Genomic DNA, 25,101 nt, shown 5'->3' with positions numbered 1-25,101 from the left:
ACCCAAGGCTTCACACGTAAATACGTACTCCCTCCATTTCAAAAGAAGTGTTGTTTTAGAAAATTTCAGACACATTACTCATTCTAAGAAATGATCTTGGTACCCTAATTACTTCTAGCAATCATGATTGAAAACTGTGTTATTTATTTGGTTTCTGGATCCTCAATGAATACATATGCATTAGAACTAGAAAAATAACATTTACTAAGTATTTTATTGGCTCTATGCGTTTTTCTATACGTTTTCTTGGTACTTGGTATTGCTTTAATTTGATGGATCTCATTACAAGCTAAAACAGCACTCTTTATATAGGATAAAATTTGAATGCTAAAACAACATTTACTTTGGGACGGAGGAAGTACATCGCTGTGTTCCGTATAATAGTATGATCATATTAGCTGAGGTAGGATCCATCGCAAACGTTGCAAGTCACATGCATGCACGTGTGTGGGGAAGAGAACCTACATGAATATCCTATAATCGATTCCTCATATTCATGCCAACTTGTAGCACTTGTAGAATTCATGCATGGTGTCATCTACAATGGAACACTAGCCTATAAATACCAGCGTCCACAGTATCATATAGGCACCAAGCTCCCTCAGATCTTATGCTTTCTGATATTCTCTAGCTCTGCATATCTTGCTCTATATAGCAAAGCTTGCTTCATCCATCCACAACAATGGTTTCAGGCGCAGCAGGCCTTAAGGCAGCGGCCGCCTTTGCCGCTCTCGCGGTGCTGGTCATGTCTTCCCAGGGGCATCCGAGGAAGAAGCCCTTATGCAGCGACTGTGGATCGCTGTGCAATGCCAACTGCACTGCCATGGTTGCCGAAAAGTGCAGGAATGAGTGCAGCTTCCAGTTCGCTTGCGACCAATGCAAATCCCAGGTCCACCAGTCCTGCTGCCAGAACTTCTGCAGCAGTAGCAATGGCACAAGTAGCTATTCCTGCTGCCCTAACGGCTGTGTGGGCGCCGACTGCGCGACCTGCAGCTGTGACTACTGCGACACCGGCTTTGAAAATAGTTGCACGTCCCCCTGCAGCGACCGATACTGCATGCTTTGCACATGGGGGATTCAAGAACAGTGCTTGCCCTCTTGCGTCAGCGACTGCAACAATAACTGCGTGAAGAAAGATTGTTGAAGATTCCTTGCGCACCTATCTATACATGTATTGATGTGTGGGTCTTAGTTACTCCCTATCAGTCGTGTTTGTCTGTTTAATTCAACCTATAGATCGATCACCTTTTTTGGTTACCCTAATGGACTTTCTATGTGCATGTACTTTTATTAGCCACGTCAAGGCTGGTTTTGAGAGTGCTTAGCCGCCTCCATGAAATTTCGAAACATGTTATCCTTTTTCTTTTTCTTTTTCTTTTTCTTTTTGCAGGGAAACCCGTTCCCCTTCTTCTCTAGGATCTAAATATTTTAGGGAAAATATTCTATTTGTACATGCTGATGAGGTGATCACCCATTATTCTTCCTACAGCTTCTACTAATGTGATATTGTTTTCATTAAAAGGGAAAATTATAGCTCAATGGAAAAAAAAATTAACTTGGTATTAACATATTTATAAACAACTCAACACTTGGATGCCAAAGGGGCATCTTGTAACTCGAAAGGCCTTTACTCGCAATTGTCATTTTATTTGCATCCGAAATATTACACCAAATTGTCATCTAGGGTCCATGAGGAACTTGCATATTTACCAAAAAATCAGTCTGAGTGACAAGGGAACGCCCTGATGAGCCGGCGGCCTACCAGCTTCCCTCGATCGATCGTCTCCACATGTGCACGGGCGTGGACCTGAACTTCTCCCAAAAGAATCGATAGTTCTCTTGATCCCCAGCCCTTGCAATTCATGCTGGTGGAGTAGTGAAAAAGCGTTGGCAAGGTTGATACCCAAACTTGGGCCTCATTTAGACCGATACGGATAATAAGTAGATTATACATGCCCGTGCCTTATGAGACCGATACGGATAGCAAACAGCCATGAGACAAGAGGTAAAACTACAAATGCGAATGAAAATTTATATGGGGCAATCAGTAACTGAATTGGATCAGGATAAGAAGGTATGCGTATGACTATATAGTCAGTCACGGTTCGGCTAGTGTTATGCACTGGAATGTGAACAAATGAGAGAGCAGTGTTCTCCTAGATGCTAACCTCTACACAGTCAGTAACGGTGCGACTAGTGTTTAGACAGTCGAAACAACTGACTAGATGGTTTAGATGCTTTGTTTTGTAGCAAGAAATAAGCAAACAAATGTCTAAATAGCTATGCATATTTCATAGTTGCATCCCTCAATCCTGGAAGGGGTCCTGGAATTCAAAAGTGTCCATAAATAAGGAATTATGGGTGTATTAAGAAACCATGTCTTACGGTTAGAAAAACATTCCATCTTGCATTATAAGGGCTGGGTCACCCCTTTATTTTCGCCAATTTGGCAACCGAATTTAATTAGGGGCACATGTGTCTTCTTCTATCCTCCTTAATGTGTACTTCATCGCTTAGGTCCCAAACTGTGTACTGACCTGTTGTTTAGCGGTGTACTAAACTCTAAAATGATAATCTAAACTATTCTGCATTAAGCTACATGGGGAACAGAAATAAGGGAATCTCCTCCAGATGCCAATTCGCTATGGATGACCCGATCAAAGTCAATGCATGCATCGGGGAAATTGCACAAACAATGTACTACTACTTCTGTTCATTTTATCAAGGACAGTTTGGCCATCCAAAACCACATTTTGACTGACAAGTAGTAAGCCCAATGATATGTGGTAAGTTAAGTATTTGCAAAACCGGATCGATTTGAATTGTATTTAAACCACTTTCTGATGGTTATAATTTTGTGAATATTAAGAAAATATTATAAAAAAGAATTCATGATTAAAGATTGATTATTCTCGACAGTCAGGCTAGCTATTCCCACTAAAAATGAATGGAGCACTGATTAATACCTGTGAGGAGTCAAGTTCACAATATGCAAGTTAAAAGGAACTTGTTAGTTAAAAGCATGCTGCTCATATAAATTGAGCGTGTACACTACTCCATGAAAACGTTCTATTTTGAAGTTGTACCTCTGGCGCAGACTTTGACAACGTCAAAAGTCAATAGTAGGTACTTCATAGTATATCATAAATATTGTATTGTATGTATATATGTGGGGAACAGAGCCTCTGCTCATGATGAATATCATACACTCCAGAACACTCCTAGCCTCTTCAAGTCAACTTGTAGCATGCATGCATGGCGTTGTCTATGGATGGAACACTACTTCATTTGAATGATTTGTTTTAGATGTTCTCCCTACATTTCTAGCCTATAAATACCATCGCCCAAAATCTATCATATATGCACCAATTAAGATTTTTCACATCTCTTGCTCTACACAGCTTGCTCTTTAGCAAAGCTTGCTTCATCCACCCACAGCAATGGTTTCGCGTGCGGCAGGTCTTAAGGCAGCGGCCGCCCTTGCCGTTTTCGCTGTGCTAGTCATGTCTTCCCAGGGTCTTCCGAGGAAGAAGCCATTATGCAGCGATTGTTCACCACTGTGCAACACCAGCTGCACTGCCATTGCTGCGGCAAACTGCAGCAGTTACTGCAGCACATTCCCCTGGGAGCAATGCAAATCCCAGGTCCTCCAGGCCTGCTGCCGGGACGTCTGCAGCAGCAGTACTGGCACAAGCAGCATTTCCTGCTGCCCTAACGATTGTATTGACGGCAACTGCGTGACCTGCAGCTGTGACAACTGCAACACCGGTGTCCAAAATGTTTGCTCGGACGCCAGCGACCTTAGATGCCAAGCTTGCAAAAACGGGATTGGCCAAGACTGCTTGTCCTCTTGCATCAACACCTGCGAAGATCACTGTGTGAAGAAAGATTGTTGAAGATGCCATGTGCATCTACTCCCTCCGTCCTAAATGTAAAGTATTTGGGTTTGTGCTAAGTTAAAATAGTCTAAGTTAAATGTAAAGTATCAATTTTATAGAAAAAGAGTAATAATCATTTGAAAGTCAAATAAGAATAAGTAGATACATTATGAAATATATTTTCATAATTTACTTATTTGATGGGTTAGATGTTAATATTTTCTCTATAAATTTGATCAAAGTTAGACTACTTTAACTTAGCACAAAGTAAAATACCTTATATTTTAGGATGGAGGGAATAAATATAAGTATGGATGTATGGGTGTATGGGTTTCAATTACTCCTTACCGGTCATGTCTGTCTGTTTAATTCAACTCATAGATCACCTTTTGCTTATTTATCCTAATGTACTTCCAATGCTCCATGAAATTTCAATACATTTCGTCCTTCTTCTTTTTATAGCAGAAAACTTTTTACCATTCTTTCCAAGGATCTAAATTTTGTAAGGAAAAATATTCTATCTCTACGTGCTGAGGTGATCACGGATTATTATTCGTACAACTTAAATTAATGTGATATTGTTTTCATTAAAAGAAAAAATTAGCTCACTGGAAAAAATAGTTCTCACATTACAAGTTACTTACATATTGATAAATAACACTAATGATTTGTGCACAATGACACTGCTATGCTACAGACATATAATTTTCACATTAGTCCTCACGGTATGTGGTAAATGACAAATCGTTTAATTTCTCAAATAATTTGGAAATATCAGGACATAAATTTGGTGGACTCTAATACACACAACTACTATGCCATTTTGAAATATAACCAAAAGTAGATTACCCATATTTGCAATTATAAAAAAATAATCTAAAGTGGTCCAAGATTTGCATATAAATTACTTGTCTCCTCTATATTTAAAAATAACAAAAATGTAATCTTTTAAATCTACAACTATATTATCTAGTACATGTCTCATAAAAACTAACTTAAATTACTTCTGTGTATGCTTAAAAATTATCCACTTATATATCGCTCACTAAGATCGAGGCTAATTATGGGCCGAGAGGGATATTAGCGTATTCTACCGGTGCTAATTATGGTCTGACATCGATCAGTATTCAGTATTGATAAACATCATATCAGCCCCTCTCGCCGACCTCTCCGGACTTTAATTTATTTGCCATCAGCAAAACAAACATTTAGATATGCGCCCAGGAGTCTACACGTGTTTAATTAGATCGCATCTAATTGTGTGATGTTTACACTATTTTTTCTTCATTGCGGTCAGGAGTCTAATTGATTCATCGTTTAGGCCCCAAACTGGGTGCTGACCTGTTGTTTAGCACACTGCTAAATCCTAAAATGCTAATCCAAACAAGTAGTGTACATTAAGCTACACGGGGACACTATAAATAAAAGATTTTTAGGGGTGAGTAAAAACGTATTTTTAGAGGCATGTACCGCACCCGCCCCTACTTCTCGTAGCTAAACTGCTATTTTTAGGGGCAGATAATGTGCCCGCCCCTGAAATGATTTCTAGGGATGGGTCATTGCCATGACCAGCCTCTGCGAATCAATTTTCCATAAGATAAAAAAATAAAAAAAATTAAAAATAGCAAAATAAAAAAGAAAAAAATATTGCAGCCAACCAGCCACCATAAGCGCCACAAGCCCCTATACTATCGAGGTATAATTTTTTTTACGAAATATGCGCCACTTGCATCACCCGGGGTTCAAACAGGATACCTTAAGCCTCGCATGTACCTTCCTCTCCACCACACTGCACAGTCACTTATGACTCCACGAGGTATGCTATTCTTTTATATTAACTCTGAAATTGATTTGTAGGGATGGGTGACGCCATCACCCGCTCCTAGAAATCCGTTTCTAGGACGGGTGATGCCATTACCCACCCCTAAAAATATTTTTCTACTTTATTTCAAAATTTTATTTAAATCTTACGTAAAGCAAAATAAATAAAAAAGTGAAACTTCTATACTATGATTATTGTGAACTGTAGATACAAAAAAAATATGCTAAGTATATTTCAGTGTTATATAAAGGTTAAGATTGTAAAAACCTCAAAATATGACTTAAGTTGTATATATGAGATACTATATAGTCATAGCTATTGGACAACTTATAATAATTTTTAGACTACTAAAAAACCTTAAGTGAAAAAGTTATCAACTACAAAATTGTAGGTCTCGTCAATCTCTATAATTTTGGTATAAAATTTGACTTCATCCAAGATGATATAAAAAAGTTATGAATTTTTTATGTGGGAGTATCTGTAAGGGTGGGTCATGCGATCACCTGCCCTTAGAAATGCATTTTTAGGGGTGGGTGAATTGCTACAGTAACTCTGCCTATTTATAGGAGTGAGTTATCTTTTGGACCGCCCTTAATGTCACTACAAATCCATTTTTAAGTAGCGGGAGCCAAAGTAAGGGAATCTCCTCCGCTTGCCAATTGGCTTTGGATGACCAGATCGATCAAAGTCAGTGCATGCATTGTGGAAACTGCACAAACAATGTACTACTACCGTCCAACAGCACATTCTCACTGACAATTAGTAAAATCCAATAGTGAGGTTAGTTGTGATGTTACAAATTGGAAGAATTATTTAAATCGCTTTCTAGTGTTTACAATTTTGTGACTATTAAAGAAACATTATGAAATGAATTCATGGCGAAAGATTGATTATTCTCGATGGTGAAACATCCACGTGAATGGAGGAAGTACTGACTAATACATACGAGGAGTCAAGTTCACGACATGCATGCAAGTTGAATGGAACTTATTGTTAGTTAAAAGCATGTTGCTCATGTGAATTGAGAGTGTACAGTACTACTCCACGACAACATTTTATTTTCAAGTTGTACCGACCTCTGCCGCAGACCATGACTTTGTCAAAAGTCAGTAGTAGGTACTTCATATATATTGTATGTATGTGGGGAATGGAGCCGGCTCAGGATAAATATCATACAAGTACTCCAGAGTACTCCTCTTCAAGTCAGCTTGTAACATGCATATGCATGGCATCATCGACGATGGAACACTAATCCATTTTGTATGATTTAGTTTGGATCTTTTTCATACATTGCTAGCATATAAATACCATCACCCAGACAGCATCATCATATAGGCACCAAGCTTTTTCACATCTTGCATTTTGTGTTACTCTCTTTGTCTACAAATCTTGCTCTATAACAAAGCTTGGGGTATCCATCCACAAAAAATGGTTTCAAGTGCAGCAGGTCTCAAGGCAGCCACAGCCGTTGCCATTTTCGCTGTGCTGGTCATGTCTTCCCAGGGCCATCCAAGGACGAAGCCATTATGCAGCGACTGCCCATCTCTGTGCAATACCAATTGCAGTGCCGTCATTGCTGCAACCTGCAACAGTACCTGCAGCCCCCCGGTGGCCGAATGCGACCGCTGCAAGTCCCAGGTCCTCCAGGGATGCTGCCAGGAGTTCTGCAGCAGTAGTCATGGCACAAGCAGCTATTCCTGCTGCCCTAGCGACTGCATCGGCGGCAACTGCACGACCTGCAGCTGTGACAGCTGCAACGCCGCCCTCCAAGACAGGTGCACGTTCGCCTGCAGCATGCATGCGTCTGATCTCGCGAGATGCGAAGCTTGCAAAAACGGGGTTGGCCAACAGTGCTATTCCCCTTGCATCAGCGCCTGCAACGATCACTGCGTGAAGAAAGATTGTTAAAAGATGCCTATCGCTCCTTATCTATCGTGTTAGTCTGTTTGATTCAACCCATAGATCACATTTTGTTTAATTATCCTAGTGTACTTTCAATGCTGCATTTGCTTCGGCCACGAGCTGGTTTTGGGAGCACTTTGCCTCATCCTTCTTTTTTCTAAGAGAGAAACCCTTTACCCGTCTTCGCTAGGATCTAAATTTTTGGGCGGAAAATACTCAATGCGCACGTGCCAAGGTGATCCTAATTATTCTTCCTTCACTTTCTTCAAAAAAATTATTCTTCCTACACTCGTGTTTCCATCGATGTGATATTGTTTTCATTAAAGGAAAAAAATTAGCTCAATGAAAACACATTAGTTGGTATTTAGTATTTACACATATTGTAAACAGTACTGGTGCTTCGTGCAAAATGCCACTGGTGTGATACGGAAGCATAGACCAAGCTTCAGTTTGACAGTGCAAGTGCACACTTCATAAGGTGCCTGTTTTACCCCAAACAGAGCAGCAGAAGCACTGTCAGTGCTCCTGATCATCGTCATTCTGATGAAGCTGATTCAGTCAGTGAAGCTACTCAGGACAGGAGGAAGACAAGGGAGTGTCTAAGTGGACCGTACGGCCCAATGTGCGACTGGCCAGCCCAGAATGGCTGAAGCCCAGCCTGTAAATAGATAAGTACCGGAGAAATTCCCACTCATTCCTTAAAAAAAAAAGGAAATCCCCACTCATTCCTCGTCTTTTCCCTTGCTATCTCTGAACTCCTCCGCTTCTTGTCCAATTCCCCTATTCGTCTCAGTATATTCGCGCTGGATGCTCTGCTTCAGAACGAGACGGTGATGCCGAGGAGGTCGACGATGCGAGCCACGAACGGCGCTAGGTCCGGCCAGCTCGCCGCCGTCACGAGCTTCCCGTCGGCGACCGCCCCTCGTGTCTCCACGGCCTCGGCCCCGGCCAGCCTCGAGACCACCCTCATTGGCACCCCGCTCGCGCACTTACTGCCCCCGAGCAGCCCCGCCGCGGCGAGGAGCAGGTGGCCCTGGTCGATGCTGGCCACCACCTTCCCCTTGCCCGCGAACTCCCAGACCAGCGCCACCGCCTTCTCGTGGGTCGCCAGCAGCTCGGGCGCCCGGCCGCCGGGGACGACCACGCAGTCGAAGCCGTCGGCGCCCACGTCCGCCCAGTCCGCGGTCACCGCGAAGTTGTGGCTGCGCCTCTCCTCGCACGCGGCGCCCTGCGCGGCGGGCGCGTCGTAGACCGCGGTGACGCAGGGCTCGCCCCTGCGCTTGGTCGGGCACGCGGCCTCGACGCGGCAGCCCACGCCGGCCAGCGCCCGGAACGGCACGTTCGCCTCGTAGTCGTCACGTAGTCCTGCACGGCCAATCGGCGGCGGAGCCATGAGCGCGCTGGCAAAAGCCGACGGGAATGATGAGGACGTGGAAGGTCTAGCTCACGGCGCAGAGGATGAGGACGGCCTTGCCGCTGCCGCCGCCGACGCGCCCGCCCATGGCGGCGAGGAGCTTGGCGATGATCTCGGCGTGCGCGGGCCACCCGATGGCGGAGAGCACGTGCCCGTCCGCGACGCAGAGGCCGAAGGGTCCGGGTCGACCCACGTCCCGCCGGCGAGCTCCACGACGGGCCGCATGCTGAAGAACGCCGTGCACCGGACCCCACCCATGGCCCCCGCCGCGGCGAGCAGCAGCTGGCTGTGGCACGTCAGCACGACGGGCCGCCGCATCCCCGCGAACGCCGAGACGAGCTCGACAACCGCGTCGTCCGCGCTGAGATGCTCCGTGAACCGCCCGCCCGGGACGACGAGCCCGTCGTAGCGCGACGGGTCCGCCGCCGCGGCGGCGAAGTCGGCGGTGACCGCGAGCCGGTGGCCCGGGAGCTCCGTGTAGAGCTGCATGCTCATGGTGATCGATGAGAGAGAGAGAGAGAATTGATGGTGGTTGTGGTGGAGGACGATTTGGGTGATGGTTACGAGTTGGTTTACCTCGAAGCCGAGGAACTCGTGGACGGCGGTGAGGCAGGACTCGCCGGGCTGCTTGCCCGGCGCGACGCAGTCGACGGCGAGCCGAGGGCGGCGAGCGCGTAGAGCGAGACGGCGGCCTCGTAGTCCTCCATGTAGTCTCCGCAGAGCATGAGGATCTTGCGGGAGGGCGCCATGGACGGACGGACGGACGGACCCCGGTTCTTGCTCCAGCGCAGTTCACCTAGCTCTCAGCCCGAACCTGCTCTAGCGCAGTTTTGCTTATGTTTGCAAAGAAAACAGAACCATCGCAGCATGATGAATGACGCTAATCCAAACGCTTAACAAGCTTGGCTCGGGTAGTTTGGTCTTCCATGGCTCTGTGTCATCAGAAATAGACAAAAACCGGACGTGTATTTGCAACAAGATAGCTTGTGGGGACTCTCAAACTAAAACCAAGTTGTAAATGGGATGGTCACTGGAATAATTTTGTTGCACTACTGAATAAAGATGGGGAAGCGCCCATGATGCAGTGGGTGATGACGAACCAAGACGAACAACAAGACGGCATAGCGGGACCGAAGCTCTATCCTCGCATGTCGTGTTATGTTATTGTGGACGCGTTTGGTGCGATGGCAGGGATTGCTCTCAAACTAAAGTCAAGTGTGTCGAGCAAAGTTGCTTCCAGCCCAGCCCAATAGCTGTCTGGTTGCTCCAGCCTTACTACTTCCTAGATTTTCCTGTCAGGGAGAAGAAACTAAAAACAGGAAGGAAAGATTAGTGCAGTACACTCCTGTCATCAGTAAGAAAAATACTCTCTGCTGAATTTTTCTAGTGTTGCAGTCGACAATTTTTCACAAACCTGAACAGGACTATAGATAATAACTTTTGACAGTATTCAGTATCCAAACAAAAACTTTTGACAGTATTTTCTTCTCTCTCGTTTTGTCCCTGCCCCTCTCATTTCAATTTGTTTTTTTTTCAGAGAAGTTCATTTCAATTTGTTGCTCGCATCTAGCTCGCAGATAGACAGATATTTCCCCTGGCCGCGCCGTCACGCTCGGGATTTATTCAGCAATCTGACCCCAACCGCCCTGGCGTTTGCTCAGCATCAATCCGGCAGCTGACGGGCGCCGTCAATCTAATTAATTAATTAAACTGACTTGGTACTACCTGCAGGTGATCACGGCAGATACTGCCGTTTTCTCAGCACTGTTGATAAGCTTGAAACCTGACACCAGAAGGTGTTGCTCGCGGAAAAATTAAGCAGTTTAGGATGGCTTCGATACGGAGAAAATTGCATATTTGGGACTCCAAACATTGCGCTTCGCAGTTTTACTATTGCTAACATTCACTTCATAAAAATAGGACTTCATGCAAGTTGATTCTATCGTCATTGGGTGTATTTTCTTTCTTTTTATTTTCTTTTTCATGTATTTGGCATGTGAATTGACCGTATTGCCCTTCCTTACTTTTGCAATGGCACGGTGGATTCCAATGGCAGTCAGCTCACTTCCTCTGCTCTGATCATCGTCGACCTCCCAGCTCCCACCAGTCACCATCGTCTCCCTCTGCGTAGCGTCCTGCCTCCACGTCGAGATGAGGCGCCCGGCAACGAGCAGTGGCGCTGTGCCTCTTTTATGACCTCCCGCAAGCCACACCGGCGGCAGACAGCAAGCAGCCAACCGCGCGTCACTCGTCGGCGGCACCACCTTCGATTTCATCCACCACGGCTCCACGACGCGCCTGACGCGGACGCCGTGTTCCCTTGTGCGGCCGCACCACTCGGGGAACACGCCGTGCTCGCTACGCAGGCGCGGCTGGCGCGTAGCCGCGCCGCGGCGGCGGCGGCGGCACTTGTTTCCTACCTTCGTGCCAGTGGCGGAACTTGAGTTATACTGGGCTCCGGCCCCTGTTAACAATGAGACATTGGTGAAGAATTCAGCACATGTCTGTTGCATGTCTGCTAATTTTGCATGGATGCATGCATATCTCACACATATCTCTTCTTCGTTAAGTCTGCCTAGAGATGTGAAACTTAACTCAGCTAACGGAAGTTGTGAAAGTTTTGCCATCTGACCTCCTCGGTTTCCTTTCACGCTCCGCCACTGCTTCGTGCCCACGGATTCCAGCGGAAGTGGGGATCCAAGGTTCTCTTCGTAGGATGAATGGTCCGTTGCTCTTCCTAGCCTCACGTCGCCAACTCCCGACTCGCCGGCGGCGTGGATTCTGCGCCGCCCGTCATATTTGCTGAATTCCTGCATGATATGATGTAAACCGGAGTACAGTTAGCAACATGCCAACATACTTATCTATACATCAAATCGTAGGCCAGGGAACCATCGTTTCAACGAGTTGTTCAAAATTGCAATTAAACATTAGAAGCTTGATTGTGTACAAGAGGGGCAGGCGCGGCCAGGCTGCCGCCGGCCTTGTCCAGGGTGGACGAGCACTGCCGCGACGCGCTCCGCTGCATGGTGCCGGCGCCGGGTTGGGACTATCGCTGGTACTCATCCTGTCATCCACATCTACATCACCCCAATCAAGTGCTTCCTCCAGGCGCTGTGGGCAGCCGTGGTCCTCGGATCCGTCGGGACCTACCTCGTCGTCGCGCAGCCGCTGGACGAGCGCCTGGTGCAGTACGTGCTAGAGCATCCGGCCGCCCTCGCGTTGCGCGGCAGCCACCGCCGGCCTCGTCCAGGGCAGCCTCGGCCAGGGCCCGTGCTGCCTTGGCCAGGCTGGAGCTGGAGGTGAGCGGCCTGGCGGCGGCCGCGGCCAGGTTGGCATCAGGCGGGGGGCAGCGGCCGCGGGTATGCTGCAAGTGGCCGAGGCTGCCTCGTCGGGCGGCTGGCCCTCCATGACCGCCGGCCCTAGGTCGTTGTGAGAGAAGTCGAACGGAGAGAGAAGAGAGATGATCGCGAGAGAGAAGAGAGATGACCGCGAGAGAAGTCCAACGGGAGTGAGAACGTAACTTGCGTGGTAAAAAAAAGCAGAATGGCAATACGGTCAATTCACATGCTAAATATATGAAAAAATAGAAAACAGAGAAAATACATCCAATAGCAGTAGAATCAAGTTGCACTTATTTAGAATTCTATTTTTTAGGAAGTTATTTTTACGAAGTTAATGTTAGTAACAGCAAAACTACGGAGCTCAATGTTAACGGTCCCGAATATGCAATTTTTCTCTTCGGCAACTGGCGCGGCGCCGCCGCCGTCATCGATCTCGTCAGCAATGGCAGCACGCCATGGCTGCAGAGCATCGAGCTACCTCGGTGGCTGGGCAGGCAGCTCCGTGTCCCCAGAAACCGAGCAACCATCGTCTCTTGGACCTTTACAGCGCGCGATAAAGATGGACAGCTTCCCCGGCGCTGTTTGGCTTCGCGCGCGCGCGACGGTCCGTACGCCGGCGAACATGGCACTGCACGAGAGATTCGGGAGGCCACAGCCAGCGCCCTCTCCTTGGCACTGCACGAGAGATTCGGGAGGCCACAGCCAGCGCCCTCTCCTTCTTCGCCTTGCACCGCCGCCGAATCGACCCCTCCGAGTACGGCGGGAGCGTCCCTCCGCCCGCCGCCGCCGCGCCCGGGGCGGCCGCTGCTTCGACCCGCCGCCGAACGCCGCGGCCCAGACCGAGGGACATAAATGCAAAATATGGAGCCGGATATTTATACACACACCCCTAGATCCGAATCAGGGGGTCATATGTAAATATCAGGGGCTGTTTTGCGAAATTCTGAAACCGTTCAAGGGACCGATACGCGAAACATGCTCGCCGCGATCCACGCCGATTGCGGCGCCGCGCGAGGAGGCGATGGCTTCCGTTCCGCCGCCCGCGCCCGGCCGGCAACGTCCTCCCGGGCAAGGCCTCCGCCATGAGATGCTCTCGCCTACCCGCCGCATTCTCCTCCGCCGCCCGCGGCCCCGCCGTTGACCCCAAGCCGTGCGCCGACTCCATTCCCAGAAGGGATTTGATTTCGATGGAGGAGCTCGCCGGGATTTGTAGCCGGCGGCGGTACTGCTCGGGCAATTGGTGGAGAAAACGCAAGGGAGGAAGAGGCACCATCACTGACGAGCTCCACCAGAGCGAGTCGATTCAGACACCGTTCGTCAGCTCCAAAACAATAACGTTTCACAAGCTAAAACTCCCAGGAACCATAAGAAGCCTATATAAACGTTGTAGCCCTAAGAAGCCTCTCCATGTTTCAGTAAGGACACTACTTGGGTAAAAAATGCACGTTTTGAAAGATACAGAGCTCCAATGTTGGGCAAAAATATGCATTTTGCTAAAAATTCAGAGATGTGCAATGAATTACTTTTTTTGCAAACTTTGGGCTGGATTTCAAGGGCCAATATGTTGTAGATTATGGTCAAACTTGATCCGACTGTAATCTGGAATATAGGAATATAAGTTCTAGAAAGAAATGTTTGAGAGTTTATGAGCAAAGTTTGGAGAAAAACTAGTGCCTAAGGGACTGCGTTTTTCAGACTTGGACGATTTTCAGGTTAAGGCTGATGAATACATGGATTTTGACCAGATTCCGATTGCGTTTTTGAATGCTTAAATTAACTTCTCACACTTACACAACAAAACTGGATCAGATTATATATGTTGGACTACAAACCTTATGTTGGACAAGGGCGAACTGTTTAGGCAAAATCAATTTTAATAAGCACTCAAACATGACTCTGCTCACATGTCAGGTCCACGACAATCTCCTCCAGCTCTCTAGCTGACGCTGTCAACCTCAAGTCCATGCCTGTAAGGTCAACTAGGTCTGCTCGAGATCAAGACAAATTTAGTCAGGCATTATGTGCAGTGGACACTAAAGAGGAACCGGCAAAAGTGACTGTGTGTGAAAGCCTGAATGGTCTGTTCTGCTCGATTTCTCCATGGTTACAGAGAGGAATTTTGCAGGTTCAGATTGGGCACTCGTCCTGCCATCGGCAGGCTCAATGTCGGTAAGGAAGAAAGAACACGCAGGGAGCCATCCACTCCAATCTCCTTCCATCCGCCGGCCGGACCTCCGGGGCCGGGATGGACGCACGGGAGCAGCCTTTCCCGCCGCCGTCGCCGTCCTCTCGAGTCCTCATGCTGTCGCGAAGGCCACCTACCAGAGACAACCGGCGGCGGTTCGACGATCTCCTCGACATGGAGCACGGAGGGTGCGATCCTTCGCCCGCCGCCACCGCGGCGCGCCGAGCCGCCTCTGCTTCAATCCGCCGCGGAACACCACGACCCAGACGAGGGGCCTATATGTAAAAATAGGGATAAATATGTTCACACAGACCTCTGAATCGGATCGCGATTACTATCCGATTTAGGGGGTTATATGAAAATACCAGGGGCTATTTTGCGAAATACTGAATCCGTTCGAGGGGCCGATTTGCAAAACATTTTCACCTTGATCCGCGCCGGCGAGGCGGCGAACGCTTCCGTTGCGCCCGCCCGCGCTCGGCCGGTGACGTCCTCTCGACCACGTCCTCCACACCATGAGACGCGCTCGCCTATCCGACGCATTCTCCTCCCCCGCCCTCGGCCTCGCCGCTGACCCCGAGCGTGCGTTGATTCCTCTGCAATCAGACACCACGCTCAGGCAGCCGCCGGCCCTGCCCCGCCGTCCAGAACGCAGGAAGGGGACAAGAGACATGGAGCAGGCCAGAGGCACGCGCATGGGCACGCTTGATCGATCTGCACTCTCCGGCCAGTATCTCAAGCCTGGCGAGGTGAGGACTGAGGAAACTCTGCAAATTCCTTCAGATGTGCAGACATTCCTCTGTTCCAATCAAATGCTCAGATTCAGCAGGCCAAGAGATGTGAGCAGCTGCTGCAAGCCTGAAACGGATTAATTCTGCAGTGAGCGATTGGAGTGGTGAAGAGGAGGATGGATCATCGCGCGACGGCGGACAGTTACAGAGAGGATTTTCTTTGCAGGTTCAGATCGGGCACTCGTCCTGCCATCCGCAGGCTCAATTATGGTAAAGAACTGAAGATGAAAGAACACGCAAAAATTTCAGTTGGTTATCATAGTTGCGATTATTGAGCTTCGAATTCAGTCCAGCCAAAACTGGGCAGAACAGGAACTTGAGCCTGAGACTGAATGAAACTCTCTAAGGTGAACATTAGGAGAACACTAATCAGTCAGTGCTAGGTACCTTTTAGCAATCACTTATTCCACTGATTCAGAAGTGCGAGGTTCAGGATTCAGAAGCAGCCTGCGGCTGTGGGGCACGGTGTCATGTGGCCAACATCAGCGCGCCGGCGCTAGGTCTTTGGTTGCAAGCGCCTCGACCGCTGCCATGCCCTCGCAGTGCCCGCACCACACCTCTCACCGTTTCAACTCCGAACACGACGGCCTAGTTTACGGCTTCGTCTCGCGCCTTGCGCAAGCGCCAGATGCCTCCAGCCAACCACCGGCCGGGCCTGCCTCCGACGCCGGATGCAGCAATCTGCTTCGCAGCCGCCGTTGCCGTCCTCACGCACACCTACCACCGTCGGCCGGCCCGGGCTGTCGGTGTGGGAGGCCTCTGTGGCTGCAGTGCAGAGTCAGATCGTTGGTTGGTCCTGCTCCGCCTTGTACGAGGAAGCCGCCGACTTTCCCGGCGACGGTTGGCTTCGCGCGCGCGCGCGACGATCTGTACGCCGGCGACAAACATGGCACTGCACGGGAGGTTTGGGAGGCCACAGCCGGCGCCCTCTCTTTCTTCGTCTTGCACATCCGCCGAGCACCCATCTAGTACCGCAGGAGCGTCCCTTCCGCCCGACGCCGCCGCGCGCAGGGCCGCCTCTGCTTCAGTCCGCCGCCGAACACCACGACCCAGACGAGGGACCTATATGTAAACATATGGATAATTATTTACACACAGACCCCTGAATCGGATCGCGACTATTAATCGCGATCCAAATCAGGAGGTTATATGAAAATAGAAGGGGCTATTACGCGAAATACTGGATCCGTTTCAGGGGCCAATCTGCCAAACATTTGCGAAATATGGGATCCGTTTGAGGGGCCGATCTGCCGGACATTTTCTCCTTGATCCAGACGTGCTGCACGGCACTACATGACACGAGCACGGCTCCGGCACGACATGTTTTGGCATGACACAACTAGCACGAAAGCTTAGTCGTGCTGTGTCGTGCCGTGCCGGCCGCTCAGCCCAAGCACCGCACAATGCACATGCGGCCGTGTTGTGCCGGCACGACGACACGGTCGGTCCGGCGTGCCCGTGCCGATCCTAGCCCGTTACCGGCGGCGGTGCAAACAGCAGCAGCTCCGGCAGCGGGCATGGGGAGGCCGACTGTGGGCGTGGGGAGGCCACCGTCAGCAACGACGCACGCGGGGAGCCTGGCGGCGGAGACAACGGGCGCTGGGAGGCCAGCGGCGACGACGAAGGGCACGGGGAGGCTGACGGCGATGACGAGAGGAGATCTCCAAAGGAGGTTGGAGAGGACGGCCATGGATCTGCCAGAGGCGCTGGGAGGAGGAGGCAGGCGAGGGGCGCGGGGGCGGCGGCCACGGGACGGCGGCGATGAAGGCGAGAGGCATAGGGAGACGGCGTCCACGGGATGGCGGCGAGCGTGGGAGTCCGCAGCGGCGGCGAGAACGGCAACGGGCGCGGGGAGTCCGTGCTCCGCGACAACGGTGAGGATGGCGACGGGCGCGGGGAGTCTGCGCTCCGCGGCGGACGCGGGGACGGCAAGGTGTACGGAGGCTGCGGATTGCGAGGTGCGTGGAGGCCACGGTGGTGGTAGAGATGGCGAGATGTGTGGGCGTCGGGGACGGAGAGGGGTCTGGGCAAACGATGGGGAAACATAGGCACGAGGCAACCGTGTGTGAGAGATAAGAGAGAGGAGGCACAAGCTACAAGGTGCCGTTGAGTTGGAGAAAGAATTAAGCTTCAAAGGAAGTACTGGGCCGTAAATGGGCCTAATCGTGCCAGGTCTAAAACCGTGTCGTGCCCGTACCGGCACTACATGTTGAGATTTCAGCCCACGCACCGCAATATGACCGTGCCGTATTGGCACCGGCACTATTTCCACTGTATTAAACCGTGTTCGTATACTATTTTCAGTATTGGATCTCGTACGGCCAGCAGGCACGACCTAATAGGCCATCTATACCCATGCGCCGACTCCGCAGTCAGCAGCCACGGAGCCACCACCGCGTCACCGCCTCGACGCTCAGGCCGCCGCTTTCCGTACCCCGCCGGCGACCAAAACGCAGGAAGGGGCCAAGAGATATGGAGGCCACCGGTGCGGGCACGGGCACGAGCGCCCTCCACCGCCGCCGGCCGGCCGATCGATTTGCAGCCAGCGTAGTAGCAGTGTCTCAAGCCTGGTGAGGTCAGCTGGTCAGGAATGCTCTGCAAGTTCCTCCAAAATTTGGCAAATGTTCTCCTTTTTTTTTGCGGGTAAAAGCGATTCTGCTTTCAAAATGCTCTCTCTTTTTGATCGATTAATAAAATGTAACAAAGTTACAGTAGACTACCATTTGTTTCCCCATCCCAGCATATTTTATGCATGTAAAATGTCCGACGCTTGAGCCATGGAACCTTGGGGTTTCGTAGAATCTGACCTGAACACAGCCAAGCTATATAAAATGTTTTCTTTTTCGTATATGACTAATTTGCTCCTAAAAATCTTATTTGCACTCCCGTTGCATGATCAAACACAATCGATCTTCACTCGTGCAGCAACAATCACTTGTTGATTAGGAGGTCCGCGGGCAGTTCTCGAAGCCGTCTCACTTGAGAAGATTTTATCCTGGATCTGCGGTGTTAAACTGAGTGAGGTTTAAAAACCATATCCATGCATGGGCTCTTCAATTGGCACGTAACAGATAATTGGACACTTGTTCCACTTCTCAGCACAAGACCTGGTACAGAGAAAATGCCCATTTAGTGAATTAAATTTTTTTAGCTACTCCCTCAGTTCTAAATTATATACGTAGACTAATATATCTAGATGGAAAAGCCAAAACGACTAATATACCTAGACATAATATATCTAGATGGAAAAGCCAAAACGACTAATAATTTAGGACGGAAGAAGTATATCTAGATCGGAAATATTAAATTAGGATTAACGATGATGGGGTGGCACATCACCGCCGGTTCAAGAACCAGCGGTGCTGCCCGTTAAAAAAATCCATCCCTCCGCCCCGCGCGCTGCTGGTCCCCCACACTCCCCACGCGCCGCGCGCCGCCGTTGCTCCCCACGCCGTGCGACACCGTTGCTGGCCCCGCATCGGCCGCCCTACGCGTCGCGCTAGCAGCCCGTGCGCCACAGCTCCTGTGCCGGCTGCATTTGAGGAGGAGCAACGAAAGAGCTAGCGGCGGTGGAGGGAGGAGCGGGAGAGGATGCACGAGGAAGAGGGAGCGGCGGGTGAAGAGGGAGGGGTGGGGCGGTGGGGGAGAGAAGGGAGGAGAGGGAGGAAAGGGGGCAGGGGAGGTGAGGGAGCTTCCTGAAGAGAGGAGATTGAAAATCATTATCGGGTTATATAATACAATTATATCTAATATAACCGCGGATTCCTATTAGAACCGGCGGTGATAGTAATTATATACCGTTCTGGTTGGAATTTAAATCAAATAATAGCAGCACGCACACGAGCCCAACAAACGCAACACGACACGGAGCCCACATGAATGAAAACACGGCAGCAGCGGCGGCGGCCGTACGTGTCGAAGGTAATTAATCAAAGATCGGTGTGCCGTGTGCAGTGTATGCTGGTGGTTGGGAGGTGGCCAGCCGACCTGCGACTGAGAACGAGAGACGACGACGACGTAGACCAGCTGCACACGGAGCCTCCGTCGCCGAACAGCTTGATGTATACTAGTGCAAGACGCGGACTCGGAGCTGAATCCATTTATTCATGCATGGCCGATCCACACACACACACACACACAGAGACTGCTGGCGTCGCGGAGGCGACGAGGCGGCGGCGCGAGGTGACGCGTGCCAGCGCAGCACAGTACCGACGGCGACCCCCTCCGCCGCCCTCTCTTCCTTCCCCTCTCCCGGTAAGCGCCGCCCTCCTAGCTTCCCCTCACCGGCGGCCAGCGTGGGAGAAGAGGACGAGCGCGACCTCGGCGTCGCAGAGGATGGAGAGCTCGTACGCCTTCTTGAGCAGGCCGTTCCGGCGCTTGGAGAACAAGATCTTAGTCTCGATCCGCTGCAGCACCACCTTCCCGCGCCCCATGGCCTGTCCTTCCGATCGATCTCAGAGACTCACACCCTTCTTGGTTCGCCAGTCGTCGTCGGAGCGGAACCCACCGCCGTCGGACCGCAGGATCAGCGGGAGCTCATGACCCTTCCTGCTGCCGCAGCATCACCAGTCGTCGTTGGAGCGGTGGCGTAGGATGACGACGCCGCGGCCTTGACGCCGTCCATGTGGATCACGGTCGCGGGCTCGCTCATCTTCTTTTCTTTTGGATTGTTTGATGCCGGACAATCTTTGAATGCTCTGTCGTCCGTGCTGTATTGGATGAGAGCAATCCAAGCAAATTTATACCTGAAGAAACAGGGGAATTGCTTCGCGCTGATTAGCTTGTTTTTTGATTCGTGCATTGCAGGAGTGGTTGATCCTCCAATTCCTGGTCCTGCACCATCATGCTGGAATTGCTCCTCTTCCTTTCTAACTGCTCTCCAACTTTTTGAGTGCTGATTTGGGAATTAGTTCTAATTGGCACTTCCGTGCAGAAAGTCATTACCTGTGAATGTATTATTCTCACTATCATTACCTTACTGGACACACTTAATTGTGTGAATCTGACCAATATTAGCAATCAGAGTAGCTGCTAACTTCCTTGCTTCAATTTTGCATAAGCAGAAATGCAAGCGAAAAGGGAGAAAAAGGAGTAGCTGCATGTCTATTTTTATTAAGTCTGTCAGTGGAGATTGCCACTGCAATTTTTATTAACTCGAGAAGATTGCTTGGCTAACTCTTTCAGAAGCTGTTAGACAAATCCTAGTGCCAATTGGTACGAAGTTTTGCTAAGCATTATTGATTTGTCCTGTGAACTCTTGTAGCTTGTTAACTGCTAGTACGTTTGAGCAAAGGTTGGTCTGAATATTTACAGGTTCAAATATTGCAATGATTCATACAACTGTAATTCTGCTAGCAGTTCAACTTAGAGCCGTATTGCGGTTGCAAATAGTGTCCAATATCTTCATGATTGTTAAAACGATGATTGCGGTTGCAAGTTGTCTACCATTCTTTTCCTAATCAATATTTTAAAACAAAAGATAAATTTATAGTCCTATCTCCATATTGTATGAATCATTATGCTTTCACATTGCTTGTCCGATAGTTGGAGAAATTTCAAAATTCTCCATAACCAGCTATTACTGGTATTTGCAGGGATGGAAAGTGTTGCGGATAGGAGATGTCTCAAGTTTGCTGAGCCCAAGTGCATGGGTACAGAAGCTCAGACAGGGCAGGGAATAATCTGAATTCAGAAGCTCTTGGTGATCAAATGAGTCTCTGAACCCCAGCTTGGGCCGGAAGCTATGTACTCTCTAGCCTGTGTTCTTTAGCAGCAATTATAGTAGTCTGTAGTAGCATGGGGATTTTCTCTTTTTCGTCGAACGTTGTAGTTGATGTAGTGGTTATGAATTTCCGTTCTGCTCAGCATTGTGATTGTGTACTCTGTTTCTTTCACCTGAACAAGCTTTTCTTCTTCTATCGGGCACGCATACTCCTGTGTAACTTCCAGTCCAGCTGAACACAGTTTTGTGGGAATGGAATGGTTCAATGACAGGATTTGAACCAGATCAGGATTGAGTGAAGGAGGGGGATTCACTAAATCCTGTCCCTGAACGGTTACTGGACAGGAACAAAACCAAAACAACCGAACGAGCCCTTAGTAGTAATCTGTGGCTGATCCTGATAAGGAGGAGTCATTGCTGCTGGTGTTGGTTAGATTGTTAGCTGATCATACCACCTGTTGTTGCCGGATACTAATCTACTCGATACGGTAGTTGTCGATCAGGTTGGAGATCGACCCGGCCGGCATCATCCGTGTCGAGTCGCTCTCGTGCACATTACGTGCGCCACCGCTCTTCGACTTTATATAATTATCACCGTGCGTATCTAGGAAACTAATTAACACGTGTGTGGTTCCCTCGTTCATATTAAATTAGGTCCTATTTGGCACAGCTTCGTGGATAGATTTACAAAGAGCTTCACTCGATGTTATGCCAAACGGATATTAATAGTAGTGGCTTCATCTACGAAACACCTGGTAACAGCGGAGCCAGGCCCCGGGCTGGGCGTGCTGCAGCCCGGGTCCTTAGCCAAACAAATCAATGGTAAATCATATAAAATCTGATGGACTAAGGTCTAATTTTAGCAATTTATGTTTGCTTATGGCCTCAGCCCGGGTCCATGCTTGATCCTAGCTCCTCCCCTGCCTGGTAAAGTTGTTTCCGATTTACACTAGAAAGGAGAAATCAGAAATGGTAGCTTCGACCGGGCATGCATCGGATGAAGCTAAGCGCGTACGGGAGACTGAAGGAAGACCATGTGCACGCATGGCCTGCCGGCTGCCGTCCCATGGATACCGCCCCGCGCGCTACGAGGGAGTTGGGCCGGCACGCAGGCAGCAGCAGCAACAGGCCACGCACTGCTGGGAAAGCTAGCGACCGGCCGGCGGCAGCAAGGGAGCGGGGGTCGTCGCCGGCAGTCGGCGGTGTAATGAGGTCAGTGCGTTCCGGTTGGGGGGACGGGAGGAGAGAAAATACGGGAGGACGACCGACCTGGCAATTGAAGGGGGTGATCCGATCCAATCATCCATGCAGTCGGTCAAACAGGGTCCATCCCGTCCGGCCGGCCTCCCTCTGCTCGGCTGCTGCTCGCCTCACAAACAAGTGGCCGCGAGTCTCGCTAGCTCCATTACTGCACGCTCCGATCATCACCTAGTGGTAGTACTGCAGCGGTGGTCTCTGCATGCTGCCGTGCCTCGTGAAGTAATCCGGCACGTGCATGACCGGGTCATCTACCTAGCTAGTGCATGTGAACGAGGGATGGATCAGCTGCTGCAGTACCATTGGTGAGGCCGACGCTGCAGACAGCGGAGCCCTCGAGCCGATCGACCTGCATGCAGATCGACGTGATCCGGTGGCTGCCGGCTAGCCGCCGGCTGCCCGCTGCAGCAACAGGCAACTGCCGGGAAAGCACGCGCGGCGCGCGCCGAGGCGATTGCTGCTGCTGCTCTGGCCTCTAGGCTGCATGCCGACCTGATCAATGCGATCGGTTGGGGAGGAGCGAGGCCCATCTGCGGTCTGCCCATGGAATGAATTAGAGAGAGATCTCGGCTGCCGGCAGCCATGCAGCAGCGCGGCAGGCCGGCCCTGACGCTGGCAGGTGGCAACGCAGAACGCAGAGCCCTGAGCCCAGGGAGCCCGGCCGATGACCTGATCGACGTCGTGGGGTGTGGCTGTAGGCTGCAGCAAAGCAACAGGCAACTGCCCGGAAAGCGCGCGCGCGCGCCGAGTAAATGGGTTCAGCTGGTTGGTTGGTTGGGCGAGGGTGAGGCTCGTCAGCGCGCATGGGAATGAAGGAGATCGAGCCGGCCGGCAGGCAGGCAGGGATGCAGCGCGGGAGCGGTCAGACCACCGGGCCCATGCATCTCACCGCCTGATGACCGGCCAGGCATGTGGCCTCCACCGCCGCCTCGGCAAGTGGCCTCGTGCGCTGATTGCTTCATCCCTTGACCACTCGCGCGCGGCAGCCGGGGAGGGAGCACGGCGAGCAGGGCGCGCGCGCCCGGCCGGCGATCGACGACGGGGACGAACGCATCTGCCACTGCAGGCTGGCCGGCCGCGCTGACCTTTCCGGGGAACGCACGCATCGAGGCCGCCGATCGGGGGTCAGGTCGCGACTGCACCGCGCGCCGCGCGTCAGCTGCTGCTACGGCAGCCGCCGCCGCCGGAATGCTGCGCTGTTCCTAGCTAGTGAAGCAGCGCGCGCTGGCCGCAGGCAGGAGGCAACTGCACTGCACGACACCGGCTCGGCCGGGCCGGTCACAGCCAGAAAACTGTTTGCGATCGCTGCTTTTCCTTTCTTTTTTTATAAACGCTGCTGCTGCTAGTCCTGGTCAACCTGCATTGGGACGCGAGACGCGACGAGCATATGGTCGAAGCCCTCCGTTCTCTCTCGTCGTCTCCGGCCGGCCGGCCGTTTTCTTGCGCGCGCGGTTTACCGCCGCAGGCACGCCGCCCGCACGCGGCGCCGCGGGCGGACGGCAGGGCCGGAACGCCTGCCAGCAGGTACAGTAGTAGGCGGGGATGGATGAGCGGCCGCGCGCGCACGCATCAGCCTGCTGCCAGGCCAGGCGGCAGGCCCCCAGCAAACCCGATGTCGCCGACGACCGCCGCGGCGGCGGCCTTGGATCGCCTCGGCTTCCGTCAGCACGACCGGAGCTGGGCCAACGCGACGGCAGGAAAGACGTGCGGTACACCGTCAGGAGAGGGAGCGTGGGGGATGGGAGTTGCTCGTCGTGGCATGGCTGCCGCGGCGTCGTCTTTGGTTAAGTGCGCGAGCGATCGGTAGATCGGGGTCGCCATTGCAGGTCCAGCCTTCCACTACACATGGCCAGAAAGAAGTTAGCAGGCCGATTAAGCGAAGGAAAAAAAATCCGAAGAGTACTGAACACACACACGACAAGGGGAAAAAAACACCGCAACGGGTTCCTTTGCTCACACGCATTTGTAGAAGGAGGAAATGTACGGATTCTCGTTCTTTTAGGCTAATCACGGTCGGCTTTCATGACGAGTTTTATGGTATTAATTACCATAAAACATCAACATTTTTTATGATGGGCACTGATTTAATGAGGGAAGAGAATGAACCAGTTTCATCCCCACGACACTCTGCTAACTCGTTTCCAAGACGTTGTAAATGGCGTGAAACGACTACTGTGACCGCCACTGTTTCACGAGGGATCCTGTGCCACACTAGATCAACTAGTATTTAATTACACTGGTTAGCTTTGGAAACAGTGAAATGAAACTCTCCATTGAGGCATATTGTTTCATTCATCCTCCAAGCTGATGTGGCATTCTTGAAAATAGGAATATGAAACCTCCCATTGTGATTAGCCTTATAATCACACGACTTCTCGCATTTGTAGGTCCTATAAGTTGTCTGTAGCATGGCATGAGTCAGCTGTTATAGGCAAACTAATATAATTGTCTATTAGTGTCATAACAGTTTTGCACGCATTAATGATTTATCTTTTTGCTTGAATGTGATGGTTCAACACTGCTGTGCTAAGAGCATGTCTGGTTCCAATGGTCTAAAGTTTATTTAGACCTGCACTTTTAGCCTACCTGTTTAGTTCTAGATGGGGCTAAAAGTGCATGTCTAAATTTTAGACTTTATTAGACCATTAGCCCCTCCAAAGTGGACTAAAAGGGATTAAAAGGGTCTAAAAGTAGTTCAGGGGGTGCAAAAGATACACCCTGCGCTCCCACCAACCATCTCTTTCTACCACCCCTACCCACTCTCTAAAGGGCATTAATTAAGGATA

General features: G+C 50.5%; 2 protein-coding genes and 1 long non-coding RNA gene across 3 annotated transcripts; 2 read left to right on the top strand and 1 right to left on the bottom strand.

Annotated features, from left to right (window-relative positions):
* Positions 1 to 601: 601 nt before the first annotated feature.
* Positions 602 to 1,482, top strand: LOC112903224 (keratin-associated protein 5-1-like). Its single transcript, XM_025972457.1, has one exon. The coding sequence runs from the start codon at positions 683 to 685 to the stop codon at positions 1,142 to 1,144; it is 462 nt and encodes a 153-aa protein (XP_025828242.1). The 5' UTR covers positions 602 to 682; the 3' UTR covers positions 1,145 to 1,482.
* A 6,149-nt stretch (positions 1,483 to 7,631) lies between these two features.
* On the bottom strand, positions 7,632 to 10,177 carry LOC112903033 (DJ-1 protein homolog E-like). Its single transcript, XM_025972238.1, is given in 6 exon segments — positions 7,632 to 8,961; positions 8,964 to 8,967; positions 9,051 to 9,196; positions 9,199 to 9,499; positions 9,593 to 9,672; positions 9,675 to 10,177. Coding segments are annotated over 6 exon segments (1,164 nt in total). The 5' UTR covers positions 9,766 to 10,177; the 3' UTR covers positions 7,632 to 8,419.
* Positions 10,178 to 19,444: 9,267 nt separating this feature from the next.
* Positions 19,445 to 21,341, top strand: LOC112902142. Its single transcript, XR_003230492.1, has 2 exons — positions 19,445 to 20,288; positions 20,400 to 21,341. It is a non-coding gene; the product is annotated as an uncharacterized LOC112902142 (long non-coding RNA).
* The last annotated feature ends 3,760 nt before the right edge of the window (positions 21,342 to 25,101 follow it).

The sequence above is a fragment of the Panicum hallii genome, chromosome 8, assembly GCF_002211085.1.
Source record: "Panicum hallii strain FIL2 chromosome 8, PHallii_v3.1, whole genome shotgun sequence".
Classification (NCBI taxonomy): domain Eukaryota; kingdom Viridiplantae; phylum Streptophyta; class Magnoliopsida; order Poales; family Poaceae; genus Panicum; species Panicum hallii.
This window is presented reverse-complemented; position numbering and strand designations above follow the sequence as displayed.